The sequence below is a fragment of the Podarcis cretensis genome (genome assembly GCF_951804945.1).
Source record: "Podarcis cretensis genome assembly, chromosome: 9".
In the NCBI taxonomy this organism is placed as follows: domain Eukaryota; kingdom Metazoa; phylum Chordata; class Lepidosauria; order Squamata; family Lacertidae; genus Podarcis; species Podarcis cretensis.
The window spans coordinates 22857049-22874525 of NC_137178.1; the positions used below are offsets into that span (position 1 = coordinate 22857049).

The following is a 17477-nucleotide window of genomic DNA, read 5'->3' on the forward strand; positions in this document are numbered from 1 at the left end:
GAGACTAAATATCAGGTGGTGAAAGTTTATTCCAAAGACTGGGAAAATACTGTCTACTGAACATGAAGGAGCAATGGGACGCCTTTCTCAGCTGTTTGAAAAATCCAAGATCTCACTTTTGGTTATTTGTTTACATTATCAATCCTGCGTATCTTCCTGCTCCAGAACTTTACTAATTCTCAGGAACCACCTCAAAAGTTTCCTTTTATTGGCACTCATATTCCCAAATCAGACTGATCATATTTCAGCAGTAAAGTGGCATGTCCAAAGGATGTACTCTGCTTGTGATAGCTCTCAAGAACTTCCAAGTCAAGGCTGAGGAGGTTGATTTAATTCAGTCATATATTATCCATTAGTCCTCTGACTGCAATGTATTCCATGGACTTTCAGACTTCTGCAAGCCACTACGGAACACTGTGATACCTAGACAGTGCAGAGTACTGATTTATATGATTCTGGGGCCATTACCTGACCCTTACACTGCTCCAGATGTTTCCATTTCTTCTCTTCCTTCATGTCCATGACCATCACTGTTTGCTTCAGTAGCCTTGTGTAGAAGTCGGGGCCCTGCCAGGCCAATGATCAGTGCTCCAATTGGAGCTGTGATCAGGATTCCCAGGAAAGCCACTGTCAAGACATCCATGCCGTATTTCATCTCTGTGTCCTTTTCACCTTGACTTCGGGCTGTATCTAAGGCAACAGAACCAATTGCAGCCTGGCAGGAGACAGAACAACAAAACCATCATTGTGAAGACTCATACATAGAATTGTAGAGTTGGAAGGGATCACAAGAGCCATCTAGTTGAACCCTCTGCTATGCAGGAATCTCAGCTAAAGCATTCAAGGAAACTGTTTTTAAAAACCCACCTTCCGGTTCAGAGTCTCCCGATGCTGGTGTTACAGGGACAAAAGTGTGAAAGAGAGTCTCATGTGGGGATCCAACAGGTCCTTTCTTGTAGTATCTTCAAAGCTTGATTACATAACAGACCAGTCTTCATTACATAACAGGTCCCTCTCATGTTCAATTGCTATGATTGATGCAGAATGCACCAACTTGCCTCCTGGGAAGTTCATTATCAAAGCAATCGTTCGGGATCATCGCGTTCAAGAGCCTTAGGAGGACAATTCAAATGATCCATCTATGCTTCTAAAGTTCAGATGGATTAATCTTGACTACCTTTGGTGGCGCAGGGGCCCAATCCACCTCTAGCGATGTGCCCACCTTTATTATGCAACTCGGTTGCTTTCTTTTAATCGAGGGACAAAGGAAAAAGCACCAAGAACTGGGCCAGAATGCTCATCTTATGTTCTTCATGCTGCTAACTCCTGAGCAGGTGCCAAGACACAACCAAATGGGAGCAACCCATAGCAGAAAGGCTATGCTAAAGCTTCAATTCCCTTTGGTGGCCATGGTGTGTTGTGGGTTTGTATTGCTGACTCCTTCAAAACATGACCTATTACTAATTAGTTGCTGCCCAGGACTCGCTCTTGACAGTTTATTAGCTGGGCTGAAAATACCTATTTGTAGTAGTATACCATAGTGTTCCATAGCAAAAATACCTTTAAGTAATACACTAACCCTCTTGTTTGTAGAACATACAGGTCTGTTACTGCATACTGCACCTGGATGGTTGCTTTGGGGATCCATGCCAGTGAAATAAATATTTTCTCCTTGAGGTCAAAGCCGGCACAAAACATCAACAGGAATGTTGTCACAATTCGGACTATCAGTGCAATGCCCAGTGTAGCCACACAAAGCCCTGCAAAAGAGAAATATGACTCATTAGCCTGGTCTTCATCTTATTAGTAAGAACAACCAAAGGCATGGGTCAATAGAGACAGGCAGATATTATTCAGATGAAGCAGCAACAGCTAGAAACCCTTTGCAATTGTTTTTTTGCAAACACAGCTGTCAACAGCAACACTATTTTTACTAATCCGTTGGCATCCTGTCTACCTTCAAAATGAGGTAGATGTGTTTGTTCATAATAGTTAATTAATAACCTAAAACACCTAGAGTCAAACTGATGCATTTTTATCACATACAACCTCTGCCGGATTTCATCTTTGTAAGAAAACAGAAAAGGGAAATCTATGTGCATTGACTGAAGGCTGTAGATCGCTTCCAGATCAGACGAGACAAACACGGAAATAAGATGAAGCAGTTTTGCAATGCAAGACTGAATATCCTGAGAACCCTGGGCCCAAATTTATATTTTACTTACAATAATTACTGAAACATTGGAGTAATTAACCAAATTGATTTGGACATTATTAGTTGCGAGCAGCTGGGAAGTCAGTTAGGAACAAGTGAGTTCAACTTCAAGGCTGGCAAGTGCTGGTGTCAAATAGTGGCTTAGTCTCTAAACTATGAATTAGGAAGTCCCCAGTTTGAATCTTGCACCTGCTATAAACGCCTTAGATGACGTGTTAGGGAGTTGGTCTCTCCCAACCTCTGCTTCCCAACTATAATATGGCAATAACTGCCACTGACAAACTGGACTCAGGAAAGAAGATCATTACTGCACGGTCTCCACACATATGATAGAGAAGGAACAGGTGAAGGGAGCTCGCTTTCACTGCCCCTTTCCCTGCCAGAAAGAACAAAACTGCAACAAACACCCTGGAATCCCAATCCATCAACTAGGCTGGGTTGTGTGCATTTTGAGATTATGTGTGTGTGTGTGTGCGCGCGCGCACGCACGCCTGCATTGAAATCAATTCTAAACCATCTTGCTCATCATTGTACCAAATGGTTGGATTTCAGATAAATAAACCAACCTACCACGTAGGGCAGATATAAAGGTTACAACAACATACCAGTAATAACGTAAGATTTTTCACATTTTCTTACAAAAAGCTTCCAAGTTTTCCTAGCTTTGGAAGAAGGACTCTGAACTGCCCTGAGACCTACAGGTATAGGACAGTATATAAATAATAATAATAATAATAATAATAATAATAATAATAATAGTACCCCTCAAAAGGTGAGCTAGTTAGTTCACAGAATGGCAGTGATCTATTTAGGAGACCTACCAACTGTTTCAAGTCCGAGAGATGAAATCGATATTTCAGCTCCAATTAAACCAAACAGGAACGGTTCAAAGATTTGCCAGGCAACCGCAACAATTTTTTCAACTTTCCTCTGCAGGGGGAGAGCAAAGACAGGCAGCATTGCAAGACAGGCAGCATTGCTTCCCACACCAGTATTGGGCTGGGGGGGCTGGAGACACATGTAAAATTACCCCTTCAATAATCATAAAAAGGTAAAGGTACCCCTGCCCGTATGGGCCAGTCTTGACAGACTCTAGGGTTGTGCGCTCATCTCACTCTAGAGGCCGGGAGCCAGCGCTGTCTGCAGACACTTCCGGGTCACATGGCCAGTGTGACAAGCTGCATCTGGCAAGCCAGCGCAGCACATGGAATGCCGTTTACCTTCCCGCTGGTAAGCGGTCCCTATTTATCTACTTGCACCCGGGGGTGCTTTTGAACTGCTAGGTTGGCAGGCGCTGGGACCGAACGACGGGGGCTCAGCCCGCCGTGGGGATTCGAACCGCCAACCATGCGATCGGCAAGTCCTAGGCGCTGAGGTTTTACCCACAGCGCCACCCACATCCCTCTTCAATAATCATACCAAGCATGAATTTTAAAAGTTGTTCAAACAGTGCAAGTTTGATTCTATTTTGTTTATAAAACAGTATTAATTGACTTTCAAATATGTCCTGGATGAACTATTCTGATAACTAGGCAACCCAGCCCCCTAAAGTGGCCTGCAAAAATGTTTATTTGCACCTGCTAAAAACATTCCTGTCTGTTGTTGTTGTTGTTTAGTCATTTAGTCGTGTCTGACTCTTCGTGACCCCATGGACCAGAGCATGCCAGGCACTCCTGTCTTCCGCCATTGCTGTTTAGACAAGCCTAACCCAGATGCTTAGAAAGTTGAGGCAATTGTAATCTGCTTTTAGTATGGTTTAAAGCAGTGGATGGCAAAGTTTTTGTGGCTTGGGCCGGTTCATGGTCCCACAGACGATGCGGTGGGCCGGGGTGCGTGCGCATGCGCAATGCTGTTTCCGGCGCTCCTTCTGGCACGGAGGAGGCATGTGCAGCTTCCCATTGGCTGCAGGAGCTTCCTGTAGCCAATGGGAAGCCAGCCAGCATCGCAGAAGGTGGTCCCCGCTCTGCTCCACGCTGGTTTAGCGCGGCGCATGGCAGCTGACCGAGCAGGCAGTGGGGGTCCATGGGCAGGTTAAACAACCCCAATGGGCCACTTGTGGCTCATGGGCTTTAGGTCGCCAACCCCTGGTTTAAAGTATGGTTCTAAGTTTCTCTTCGTTTTATTGTTTTAACTTTTTTATAAACCATTTTGAGGGTTTTGGGGGGGGGTTTTGCAATCAAGCGGTACATACATTTTATTAAAAAGATAAATAAATAATTTCCTGGTTTTTACGCATAAGAGGCGCCTGTCTTATGGGCAAAAAACAGGCTGGAAAACATTTTGCAGGCAGCAAGTTCTGTTCCTTTGCTTGTACTCTCACCTGTGTGGAATTCCTGGTTGCCAATGGCTACCAGGCTTGTTTTTAAATGCAGGGCTGACTTGATAAGACAACTTAGATTAAGTAACACACACCTTTTAGAATAAATCCTGGCTGAATGGACATTTTTTTGTGATGGTTTTTAAGCTTATTTGTTCAACAGCTTGTTCCAACATACCATTCCCTCTATTTCCAAAATTTAGAGGCCACTGCTTTATGTAGCCAGAAAACCGCACCAGCTGCACCAGCTGCAGCCTCAGGGCAACGCCAAGGTTTGCAAAAGTACTATCCTGAGCTGCTGCATTTCCTATTGCAACATTTTGCTGCAACCCCTGCTTGTAATTGTCTATTTCCCTGACTTTCAGTCTCTAGGATTCACTGGCCCAGATCTTGCTCTAGACATTTGCAACAAATAGTGGGACAGAGATGCTCATTCCCATTCTCACTGAAAGACAGACCTAGTCAGTTCAACAGGATTTGCATCTGCATCAAGAGGAGAAGCCCACCTTCATGCATGAATCTCCTTTGCTGGCCAGGACAATTGTTTCCAGTGCCTAAGTTAATAATAACCTGTAAGAAAATACTGCAAGAAAATCACAACTCTCATATTTCTGAACCAGCGTGATTTTTGGACAGTGTGTTAACTGAACACTCACCTTCTCATCAGACCACACCATACCAGCCAGAAATGCCAAGACAATTGTGCAGAGCCCACCAGATCCAGGGAAGCCAAAATACGTGCTGCCAAAAACAGCAAACACAGATAGACCCACCACAAAGAATGCTCTCTTGCATACAAGGGATGCCTAGGATCAGGAGATAAAAAATGGAAGACAGCAGAGAAAAATGTCATGCTACAGATGAGAAGAAAGCTTGAAGAGAATAAAATGTTAATAGATCTGCATGAGTGAAAAATCTGTATTATTATTATTATGATTATTAATCACTTTTAAATATTTTCAGCTAAAGCATAGAGAGTTCTTTTTAACCATTCTCTGCTTCTCATGCTCTAAAACAGAGTCTCCAAAATGTTTTTCCTCTTTACCTGATCCTTGCTTGGGAAGTAGCAAACGAAAACTCCCAAAAGGCCACCAGCTACTATACCGACAGCAACTTCCAGCACACCACGAAAGATATTTTCAAGGATGGAGCCTGTTTTGGCAAAGCGGGAGAAGGTGGCTCAAATGGATTTTTGAACAATCTCCTTGCTAAGCAGGTGCTAGGTGCTAGGGGTGCAGGACACTCGGGCGTCAGGGTCTCAGGGGCGCCAGGCCGAGAGTCTGGGGCCCGAGAGTTGAGTCTGGGGAAAAGCCCACCCGTCAGTCGGAGCGCTACGGTGGGCTCTTCTGCTGCGTGCGGCTCTGTGCTGCGAGTTTGGGGGCGACCGAGTCAGTGAGATGCTGAGGCAGCTGGCCAGCTCCGCCCTCCTGCACACCTGGGACTGGGCAACCTGGAGGGGGCGCTGGGCGGAACTTTGCACCCCGGCACCACATATGCTTAAGACAGCCCTGTTGCTAAGGAACTACCAGAGAAAATATCCAAAGTGTTGATTAGCTTTATGCAGAAGGTAGGAGTACGGAAGAAAGGAAGAAAGCTACAGGCATTCTAATTTAACTCTTTATGGCAGGAGTGGGCAATCTGTTGCCCTCAGCCACGTTTCATGCAGGTAGCAAGGAGGGCAAGGTGGAAAAGGAGGTGTTAGTAAGAGAGAGAGAGGAGGGAGATGAAAGGAAAGGAGGAGAGTGGAAGAAAGAGGAAAGGCTTCGTTGCATCCATTTTTTACTCCAGGCCAGCCTCAAAATTGGTTGCGCACTCCAGCCTTATGGCAACAGAATCAGCCTCCCACCAGCTTCCACCCTAAAGCACCAGGTTTCACAAGCAAAGGCGAGTGCCACTTCAGGTTGCAAGTGGGGTACATTGTGGTTTTCTTATTCCATGCAAAGCACCCATGCAACTCATCATCTGTATGTAGCAAACGATCGCATCAATGAGAAAGGCATATGCAGGTGCTCATCGATTCTATGAAGTAGCCAGGATACCTGAGGAGAAGGCCATCCCTAAGCAGGTATTGAAGCCTGTAATAGCCAGGATGTCATCAAAGCTCCCAGCAGCCATGAGCAAGGTGGGAATGCCCTTGTCAACACCATAGCCTCCCGCTTGTAAAATCAGCATCGAGGGGACAACTACAGCAGGGGACACAGCACCTAAAACAAACCTGAACAAAAACACACTATCAACCCTTCATGCCTGTTTGTGGGTACATTTCCTCCACTTCCTCTTATGAAATACAAAAGTGGACCCCCCTGGATACGAACTTAATTCGTCCCAGCAGTTCATACTTACCCTAAAAAGTATACACTTCTGGGTTTGCACGTTCGTAACTCGAAATTACGTTACCCGAAGGTAATGTAACCCGAGGTACCACTGTACTGATTTTTGATGTGTTTTCCCACAAACTGGCTTCCATCCAAACAGAGAAGAAGAATGACCTAGCTGCGTTTCAAGCCAATAATGCATACAAAGCCTCAGCCTAAGGCAGCTTCCTATGTTTGCTAGAACTGCCAGAAGAGAGCACAGATACAGTGGTACCTCGGGTTAAGAACTTAATTCATTTTGGAGGTCCGTTCTTAACCTGAAACTGTTCTTAACCTGAGGTATCGCTTTAGCTAATGGGGCCTCCTACTGCTGCCGTGCCGCCGCCGTGTGATTTCTGTTCTCATCCTGAAGCAAAGTTCTTAACCCAAGGTACTATTTCTGGGTTAGCGGAGTCTGTAACCTGAAGCGCCTGTAACGCAAGGTACCACTGTATTATTTTACAATGCAGAAATTAAAGAAAACCAAAATATAAGCGGTAGGTGCACTTTCAATCAATGTAAGGTAAGGTAGTTTTAGTTCAAGAAAAAGAAAAACGTAATTTCTAAGCTGGAATTGGGATGCGGGTGGCGCTGTGGGTTAAACCACAAAGTCTAGGACTTGCCGATTGGAAGGTCGGCGGTTTGAATCCCCATGACGGGGTGAGCTCCCGTTGCTTGGTCCCTGCTCCTGCCAACCTAGCAGTTCAAAAGCATGTCAAAGTGCAAGTAGATAAATAGGTACCGCTCCGGCGGGAAGGTAAACGGCATTTCCGTGCACTGCTCTGGTTCACCAGATGTGGCTTAGTTATGCTGGCCACATGACCTGGAAGCTGTACGCCGCAACCCCAGAGTCAGTCACAACTGGACCTAATGGTCAGGGCCCCCCCCCAAAAAAAAAGCTGGAAAAAGCTGCTCACCCTAACATAAATCCCCACTGCCAAGGCAGGTGCATGAGGAAATGAGACAAGACAGCTGCCGCACATGCTTCCACCATGCAGGGCCCCACGCTTAATCTTAAGCAGACAGCCTTCAGTTTTTTCAGAGCCTGAAAGACAAGCATATTAACACATCAGCAGCACCAGTGCAGAAGAAAGTTTTTGCTCTGCTCAACTTTCATAATATAGGACAGAAGAAGGGTGCTTGGAGGTAAGGGATGTGAAGTTCATCTCTTTCTGGGATCAACAGAGGTTCTCACTACAAGAGCAAACAGGGATGGAGAGAAGAGATCAGGATATTATCAAGCGAGCATGTGGAGTTGGAATTGGTGATGGTCAAGACTACTTCCCCCTGTGAGCTGAGCTTACAATGACCTTGTCCAGAAGCCATGCTAAACCAGGGAGCCACAGTGAGCTTATGTGACACAGCCACAAGAAGTGGAGAAGCCTTCATTTTATATTAACCACTGCTTGCTGTGTCGTCCAAACCTGGAGAAACTGTGGCTGAAATAAGCCAACTTCACTCCACAGTTCATGAAGCTGGTTTCTTGCAACAAACCATAGTTAAGACTAACCATAATCCAAGATTTGAACAACAGGTTGAACTGTGGTTAATCAAAAACAGACGCTCCCAATTTCTGCCTCACAACCACACCAGAAGAGGGCACGTGAGGGATGTGTGTGAGAGTGTCTCATTCTTGCATCCAAACACAACTCATAGCTTATTAAATTCTGCCATCTGAACATGGCTTAGAAATAGATGGAAATTAGTCATAGGTTCAAAAAGGCCATGAAGTGAATAATCAGTTCTGCATGGGGGTAACAGACTTCCCCACACAGAACAACTGTTTTCCTCATGCAAAATTTACAAGAACTTAAGCTTAAACCAAGCCTTATATGAGGAAAGGTCTAGGGGATTGGATATGCTTAGCCTGGTAAAACGGAGACTGAGAGGAGATATGATAACCATCTTCAAATATCTAAAGGGCTGTCACATGGAAGATGCAGCAAGCTTGTTTTCTCCTGCTCTGGAGGCTAAGACCTGAACCAATGGATTCAAGTTACAAGAAAGGAGATTCTAACTAAACACCAGTAAGAGATATTCAACAGTACCATTTAATGCTCTACCTTTGGGTCAAGGCCAAGGCCAGCACGAGCCAAGATAATGGAGAGGGCGATATTTTTCAGGGCAACTGCCCATTTCACTTTGATCCGGACTATGTTGCTGATCAGTGGGACATTTCTAAGGAGAAATCCAACAAGCAGCATTCCTAAAAGGAACAGAGAATGGGAAAACACACTGCCTGAAAAAATTCTGAATAAAATTAGATGCCTTCGCAGGTTAAGCATTCTGTCCTCACAGAAATACAGCCTGTACCAAAAGCTTAAGAGGAAGAATATGAGCCAGTGGTTACACAGGGGGGGTAGATTAATGCAAATTCCTGAATTTGCAGATCTAATGGAAAATTCCATTTCCATACTCCCGGCATTCAGTCAAATATGCTTCCCAGCATAATTTTTTTCATATTTGTATTCCACCCTTCCTCTTAGGAACTCAGTTTAGACATACAACAGGTTCTCCCCTATTAGCTTCACAACAATCCTATGGGACAGGTTAAGCAAAAAGACAGTGTACCTGATCTGAAAAAGTCACATCCTCAATGGAACTTAAAGTTGACATTCTGTAGATCGGGAAAGTTAGCATATCTAGAACTACCAGGTCACTCACTCATAGGACCATGACCTGATACAATCTACCTACTTTCTCAAGATGTTGCAGAGATTTTAAAAAATTAAACAACATGCTTCAATTTAACTAAAAATAGTACCTCCTCACTCCAAGAGTTTCTTCAACACCAAGAAAATCTCTGTGAAAGATTTAAGTAGCCTAGAGGATACCTGCACTGTTAACAGAATGGATTCACATCAAGGTTGTCAACTGATTAAAGCTGATTTTTAAGTGAGTAATCACTTGCCCTTTAGCTGATTAATCAATTCAATTTAACAGTGCAAATGGCTTCTTGAGATACTGTCAATTATTTTTGCTTATTAATTTTTACAGAAGCACCATTTCCTTTCTTTTTAACTCCATATTAAAGAAATTATCCAGGAATAATTTAGCCTACCCCCCCCACCAAGAAAAAAGCCCACCCATGCCCAAGCAATTAAAATTTGCCATCACCAAATAAAACTGTTCCTCTCTAATTAATCAATTGAAGCTAGAGTTGATTAATCTAACAATTAAACTTAACACCAACAGGTTATATAATCTGACTGCAGATAAACCTCCCTGTAATCTCTGCCCTGTCATCTCCACAGATCAAACCTATGTAACAGCAAGATGATGGCAGGCTCATTGACAACTTACCAAGAAGGGGAGGGAATGGAGGTAGACCAGGAAGTTTAATGATGCCCATAAATTTACCACCAATTACAGCAGAAAAGAAGAGGAACAAAATTCCGAAGAAGTTCCCACCAGGAAGGCACTCTTGGCCTGTAATGGACCAGGCCACAGCCCAGACCAGCACCACAGCTGCCACTGGAAGAAGAAATAAAGTTGGAGAGGCATGAATATATTTCTTAGCATTTGTGGATATGTTACTAAAATAACTTCACACATTCCTGCCTCTTCCCTTTCTTTTTACATACCATTTGTCACGATTCTGGCAATTATGCCTTGTGGAGGACAGGCACATATTCGCCTCAGTTTCCCTGATGTCTTTGACTCAACCACAGGCTCATGTGTTTGATGCTCACAGCTGTTCAGCAGAGCAGTCTCTTCAGTTTGCGTATGACCATCAACAGCTTTGGACTCCAAAATACTGGCTTCCTGAATTAAAACGAGGAAATGCTATCAACGATAACAACCATAATTTGTAGACTTTCACCAATGTACCAAACTGCCAGGGCTGGAGTCATAGAATCATAGAATCATTCTGAGTAAATGCATTTAGGGTGGGCTGTGCATTTCTCTGAAGAAGACTCAGAATTTTAGAGCTGAAGGGGATATTGGAGGTCATTTAGGCCAACTCCCATTTCAATATCAGAGGTTCTTGAGTGTCAACGGAGGGATTTTCAGCAGGAACCCATCTAGATCAGATGTGAGTTAGAAGGGACCCAAGGGTCATCTAGTACAGGCACCCCCAACTCCAGATGTTTTGGATAATAATAATAATAATAATAATAATAATAATAATAATAATTTTATTTATTTATATCCCGCCCATCTGGCTGGGTTTCCCCAGCCACATCATCCCTGACCACTGGTCCTGTTAGCTAGGGATCATGGGAGTTGTAGGCCAAAACATCTGGAAGGCCACAGGTTGGGGATGCCTGATCTAGTACAACCCTCTGCAATGCAGGAATATGCAGCTGGCCCATATGGGGATCAAACCAGCGACCTTGGCGTTATCAGCATCACGCTGTAACCAACTGAGCTAACAGCCATGTTCCGGCATGGCAGATTTTTCTTCAAAAATATAAGTGGCTTGCTTAAGTATGATTTTTAATAAGCATGAATAACATAACCTAGAGCCTGCCCCTTAGCAAGAACACAATTGGGTAGAGAAGAAGACCCCAGGACTAAAAAGACAGGTATCTTGCTGTGCCTCTGGTACAGCAGGTTGAGAACTTGCAGACATCCAATGAAGCAGAATGCTTGAAGATTCAGGACAGCCAAATTAAGTGTTTATTCACACAGCACATTACTTAAACTATGGAATTCACAACTGCAGGGTGTAGTGATTGCCACCAACTTGGATGGCTTCAAAAGAGAATTAAACAAACCGATGGAAGAGAAGTCTATCAATGGCTTCTAGCCACAATATCTACGTTTTGCATCCACTCCACTGGGGAGTGTGTTGTTGTACTCTGGTCCTGCTTTCAAGGTTCCCATAGACATCTGGCTGGCCACTGTGAGAACAGGATCATGGATCAGGTGGGCCATTGTCCCTATCCAGCAGGCTCTTCTTCTTACGTTCTTCTATTCAGGTCATCCATAGTTGTAAAAGATCTGAACCAGCAGTACCTGAGTTACTAGACACATGGGAATAACATCTGAGCTTGCATTTGCAGCAGGTAGTGTTTCCTCACTCTCTGCCACCAGGTCCTCTGGCATTTTGACCAACCTAAGATAAAACAGCAGCAGCAACAACAAAAAGTAGAGTTACCTATCAATCAACAAATAGAACTTTCAGGTGTAATAAATCCTACCGGTTCCAGATTTTTTTTATCAGCATTATGACTTTCTGCTATTCATCTTTTTGAAAGAAAGAAAGAAAGAAAGAAAGAAAGAAAATATGCCCTTTCATGCTTGCGCTTCATCAGTGGTTGTTTGCACTAAACCAGGATTGGTGAACCTGTGGTCTTCCATATGTTGCTAGACTATATCTCCACTATCCCTGACCATTGGTCATGCTGGCTGGCCGGGGCTAAAGGGAATTGGAGTCCAAAATCATCTGGAGGGGGGACAGGTTCCCCCCAATCCTGATCACAGGGAAGGTATACACCAAACTATTCCATCTGAGGCATGGAAGGATGTCACCAGTTTTGTATCCGGGAAATTTTTGAGTCATTTCATTGGAAAAACAGTGACATACAAATAAAAAAGCAAGCCGCAATAAACCCAAATTAGTAAGACCTTTCAAAGTTGTGCAAGGACTACACACTCCCAGCACACTAATGCTCTTTCAGTGGGCAAAAACAAGCTTTTCTAAGCACCAAATGCGACAAAGTAATGAAGACCGAGGGGTCTCTAAATTATATTTCATATTCCCATAATTCAATGGCAGCTCCCCCACCCAGGTTAATCATTGCTCTAAGCAGGGGGATTTTTAAAAATCAGGATCATGCCTGGAGAGGAAAGGATTAAATGCATGCTGCAGTCCTGAATAGAACTGCCCCCTTCCCTGCATCTAGTATTAAATTTTAAAAATACTGGTGTCATTGCAAGCTGTGCAAGTAAAGTCTAGGTTGACCCTAGCAGGCCTGCTATGTGGCTTATAGCATTCAGACGCCTTGATGGTGAGCATCTGAACGCACACCATAGCCCAAACTGTCAGTTTACACAACCTTGCAGGGCTGCTCCTGCTGGATTATTTGAAATTGGGGTGATATGCAGCTATATAATGTGTTACTCAGGGTACACTCACTGAAATGAATGAGAATGACTAAGTAATGTTGATTAATTCTAATGGGTCTGAGTAAACCTTAGTTGAAAACTACCCTGGGTGCACCAATGCAGTGTTGACCAGCCACATGCATACATTCTGTACTTAACTGCCTGATGAACTGTAAGTGGCTGGGGGGTCACTCTGTTCCTTTGCTAACTGGAGAGCGTTTGTCAAAAAAGACATGGGAGCCAGCGCCTGCCAAGCCACAAGAACATGTGCTCATTCTCAAGAATGCCAAGCTGGTTACTGCCAACTCTCTGGGTTCTGCTTTCTGCAACTAGATGGAAACGAAAGGATTGCTTTTCCCAACAAGTCAGAGCAACTGATTCTTAGAGTTGCCAAAGAAGGATGGCACGCCTGGAGGAGCCAATCCCCTGCCTACGTAAAAAAACCCCCAAAAGATAATGTAAGGCGCATCTGAGCGCACACGCCCTTCCCCCGCGCAGGGAAATCTGGTCGTCGCGTGCTCCCTCCCCTTCCTCTTAGCGGAAAGAAGGGCGTCATCACGCCTAGATTGCCGCTAATACCATGCGTCTGATGGAAAGCTTTCTTTGCCTCGATTTCGTTTCATATGTGCAGACAGTATTATATTGATCAAGGTTTAAATGCTTTTAAATGATCGCTTTTTCTATGTTTTAGCGGTTCTGTAAATAGAATAGAATAGAATCGTGGGAAATAAGTCGGCCGGTTCCGCGGTACGTGCGCTTTTGCGCACAGACCTGCTTCCAGTTCAGCTCCTGAGGGGTTGCAAGAGGAGGACGCGCGGAATAATCGTGCCTACCTAGGAAAAGAAGAGCCTCAGGCCTTGCAGAGATTGCAGGAAGGCGACGAGGGTGGCTGCTGATCCGCAGGCTGCCGGCTTTCTGCCGCTGCTAGCGGTGGGGGCCGAGAAGGCGAGCTCGCCAAGCCGTCCAAAACGCTGCAACAAGACGCGCGGGCAGAGCCGGCTTGGAGACGCCTATTTCGCCTGGGTTCCTTTGCCAAGCCTCCCTCCCAACGCTGGTGGCGCCCGCCCTTATAAGGGGCCCTCCCTTTTACCCATTTGGAGGGAGCGGGCTGCCAAGCTCCGCTTGCAGGGATCAGATGTAATAGCAAAGCGGCAGCGCGGCGGAAGATACCCCGCACCTTGCAAAGTGCTGGCAGATAAAAGGGAAGCGGACATCTGTTTCCAGGAAGCAACGGGCTGGCCTTGGGCAGCCCGAGGCCTGGTCTGCAAATGCAGCACCGTGAGTGGCAGGATCCCAGCAGCCTATTCCACTTAGACTAAGGGTGCACCCCAATTAAAGGTGGCCTTTCTCTTAAAGCTGCCATTGCGCTCTCCAGGCCTATAGCAATTCCCTGCTGTTGCAGCGAGAGAGAGAAACGCTAACAAGGCGCTTTGAAGTGGTTTTGCTATCATTCTTCTTCTTTGGCGATTACTCGTAGCCGAGTAGGATTGTCTTCCATAAACATGGTTTTACCAATGAGTCCATAAGTGACTGTGGAGGCCAATTCTGGACCCACACGCCCTTCCATAGTGGGGACATTAGTTCCCGGGTGGGAGTTGATCACGGTGTGGATTTGCCAAGTGTGCCTTCCTCTTAGCACGTTTCTCCCTTTCATCCTGCGTTCAAGTGTCTTCAAAGCCCATGACACCTTTGGTAAAGGCTGTTCTCCAACTGGAGCGCTCACAGGCCAGTGTTTCCCAGTTGTCGGTGTTTATACTACAGTACATTTTTTTAGATTTGCCTTGAGATACACTGTCACAGAACCCGGGTATCTAATTCTGCTTTGTGCGTCTCAAGGAGGTCCTTTTTGGCCTATTTCCAGCCAAGAGAGATGCAGTTCCTGTGTTTTTGGAGGCTTTCCAGGCTGTACTTTCAAGCAAGGCTGCTCTCTGGTGCTAAATGAATTTTGTTTTGCTTCTCTTTCTCTCTCTCTGATTGTGTTAATTGATAGCGTTAACTGCATCATGTCACACATTGGGGCCTCAGGAAACACTGTTTAGGAAAGCTTTTAATGTTTAATAGACTATTGTATTTTAATATTTTGTTGGAAACCCAGCCAGATGGGCGGGGTATAAATAATAATAATAATAATAATAATAATAATAATTTAAAAGAGGCACTCGAAACATTTGTTGCAGGTAGAAAGCAAACGTGGCAAGGAAAGTTAAACAGTCTGCCACAGGATGCAGTGGTCACTAAATTGCTTTTTAAAAGGGAGGCAGGTTAAGACAAATTCATGGAGAATAAGAGTTGCATTGTCTACCAGCCAGCAGTGTACACACTATACCCTTAAAACATATTTGAAGCACATTCCTCCCCTCAAGGAATACTTGGCACTGTAGTTTGTTCAGGAAGTACCCAGAATTCTTTGAGAAATAATATGCTTTAAAGGTATAGAGTGTACACACAACGTAGGTTCTTTCAGTTGCTGGGAATTACGTGGGTGGTGGGGTGGGGCATTTACAGTGGTGCCCCGCAAGACGAACGCCTCGCAAGACGGAAAACCCGCTAGATGAAAGGGTTTTCCGTTTTGGAGGTGCTTCGCAAAACAAATTTCCCTATGGGCTTGCTTCGCAAGACGAAAATGTCTTGCGAGTTCCTGCGGGGTTTTTCCCCTCCCCCCCCTTCCTAAGCCCTAAGCCGCTTATCAGCTGATCCGCTAAAAGCTGCTAAACCGCTAATAGCGCTAATCCGCTAAGCTGTCAATGGGCTTGCTTCGCAAGGCGAAAAAACCGCTATACGAAGAGCCTCACGGAACGGATAATAATAATAATAATTTATTATTTATACCCCGCCCATCTGGCTGGGCCTCCCCAGCCACACTGGGCGGCTTCCATAGAAAGCAAAAATACAATAAAATATCACACGTTAAAAACTTCCCTGAACAGGGCTGCCTTAAGATGTCTTCTGAATGTCAGGTAGTTGTTTATCGCTTTGACATCTGCTGGAAGGGCGTTCCACAGGGCGGGCGCCACTGCCGAGAAGGCCCTCTGCCTGGTTCCCTGTAGCTTTACTTCTCGCAATGAGGGAACCGCCAGAAGGCCCTTGGCGCTAGACCTCAGCGTCCAGGCAGAATGATGGGGGTGGAGACGCTCCTTCAGGTATACTGGACCGAGGCCGTTTAGGGCTTTAAAGGTCAGCACCAACACGTTGAATTGTGCTCGGAAACGTACTGGGAGCCAATGTAGGTCTTTCAAGACCGGTGTTATATGGTCTCGGTGGCCGCCCCCAGTCACCAGTCTAGCTGCCGCATTCTGGATTAGTTGTAGTTTCTGAGTCACCTTCAAAGGTAGCCCCACGTAGAGTGCATTGCAGTAGTCCAAGCGGGAGATAACCAGAGCATGCACCACTCTGGCGAGACAGTCCGCAGGCAGATAGGGTTTCAGCCTACGTACCAGATGGAGCTGGTAAACAGCTGCCCTGGACACAGATTTGACCTGTGCCTCCATGGACAGCTGTGAGTCCAAAATGACTCCCAGGCTGCGCACCTGGTCCTTCAGGGGCACAGTTACCCCATTCAGGACCAGGGAATCCAATTTTGTCTTGCGAGGCACCACTGTATGTCTTGCTTGTGGCATATGATTGGCCTCTGAGAACAGGTTGCTGGACCAGATGACCATTAGGCAAATTAAGTTAGAACCTTTCACCCTAGAGTATTAGGGTTTGCTTTGTTTGCTAGGGAAGATGCATTTGTTTTCATGTTTATTTGTTCTTACACATACCGGTCCATTAATAAAACAGCAAGCATCCCCTCCACTGCAGCCTTAATGTATCACATTAATTTACTTAAATGTCAGAGGAGCTCTGAAATCCTTTGTCTGTCCACACTGATGCTGCAGTGGCATTCCCCCCTCCCCCCCAAAGCAGGCCTGAAAAATATTGCTGCAATGATTTGACAAACACGTGGTACAGACTGGCTTGTAAAAAGCTAGTTAAGAAATGTTGGCAAGCTCTGTGAAAAGGATTAGTATGGAAACGAAAGCTCCTTCACAGAGTAGCAATGGGATGGACCTCTTCCCACAGTTTCATGTTATGAGATGTTGAACAAATCAATACCTGAAGTGGCCTTCCACCAACATGGGCCATTGGTCCACTTAGGTAAATATTGTCTCCTACTGACTGCTCTTGTGTAATTATTATTCCATGGGTGGGAAGCCTCTGGCCCAGGGTTCAAATGCAGCCCCTTTCCAAGCTTCTCTAGCCTGTGAGATTCTCCCCAGGCCACCCCTGCTACTGGCATTTTTGCCTGGGTGGAATGTGTCCTGCAGCACTGATGATGCCTCTTGCTTCCTTTGATGGAAAGGTGTGTTTGTGTGGTGTGGAAACTACCTTTCTATACAAAGGCGAAATTTACAATCACAGCTGTGCCCACTGTTGCCTCTGCCAAATACGGGCATGTGGCCCTGTGTAAAAAGACGCTCCCCTCTCTGAATTATAAGGTCTGCTACTAAAGCAAGGCGGCTGTTTTTCAGATGCACCCAGTTCTTTTACCCTGCGC

General features: G+C 45.2%; 2 protein-coding genes across 2 annotated transcripts in view; both read right to left on the reverse strand.

The window, feature by feature from the left end:
• Window positions 1-17477, reverse strand: part of CENPE (centromere protein E) — a 299890-nt gene that overhangs the window by 229859 nt on the left and 52554 nt on the right. The gene's annotated exons all lie outside the window — the stretch shown is intronic.
• Window positions 12-14062, reverse strand: LOC307223885 (sodium/hydrogen exchanger 9B2-like). The gene is made up of 12 exons (XM_079990246.1): window positions 13774-14062; window positions 11849-11948; window positions 10471-10651; window positions 10190-10360; window positions 8950-9092; window positions 7804-7931; window positions 6572-6747; window positions 5578-5684; window positions 5189-5338; window positions 3037-3145; window positions 1624-1760; window positions 12-715 (listed from the first exon to the last, which is right to left on the reverse strand). The coding sequence occupies exons 2-12, from the start codon at window positions 11936-11938 to the stop codon at window positions 476-478; spliced, it is 1632 nt and encodes a 543-aa protein (XP_079846372.1). The 5' UTR covers window positions 11939-11948; window positions 13774-14062; the 3' UTR covers window positions 12-475.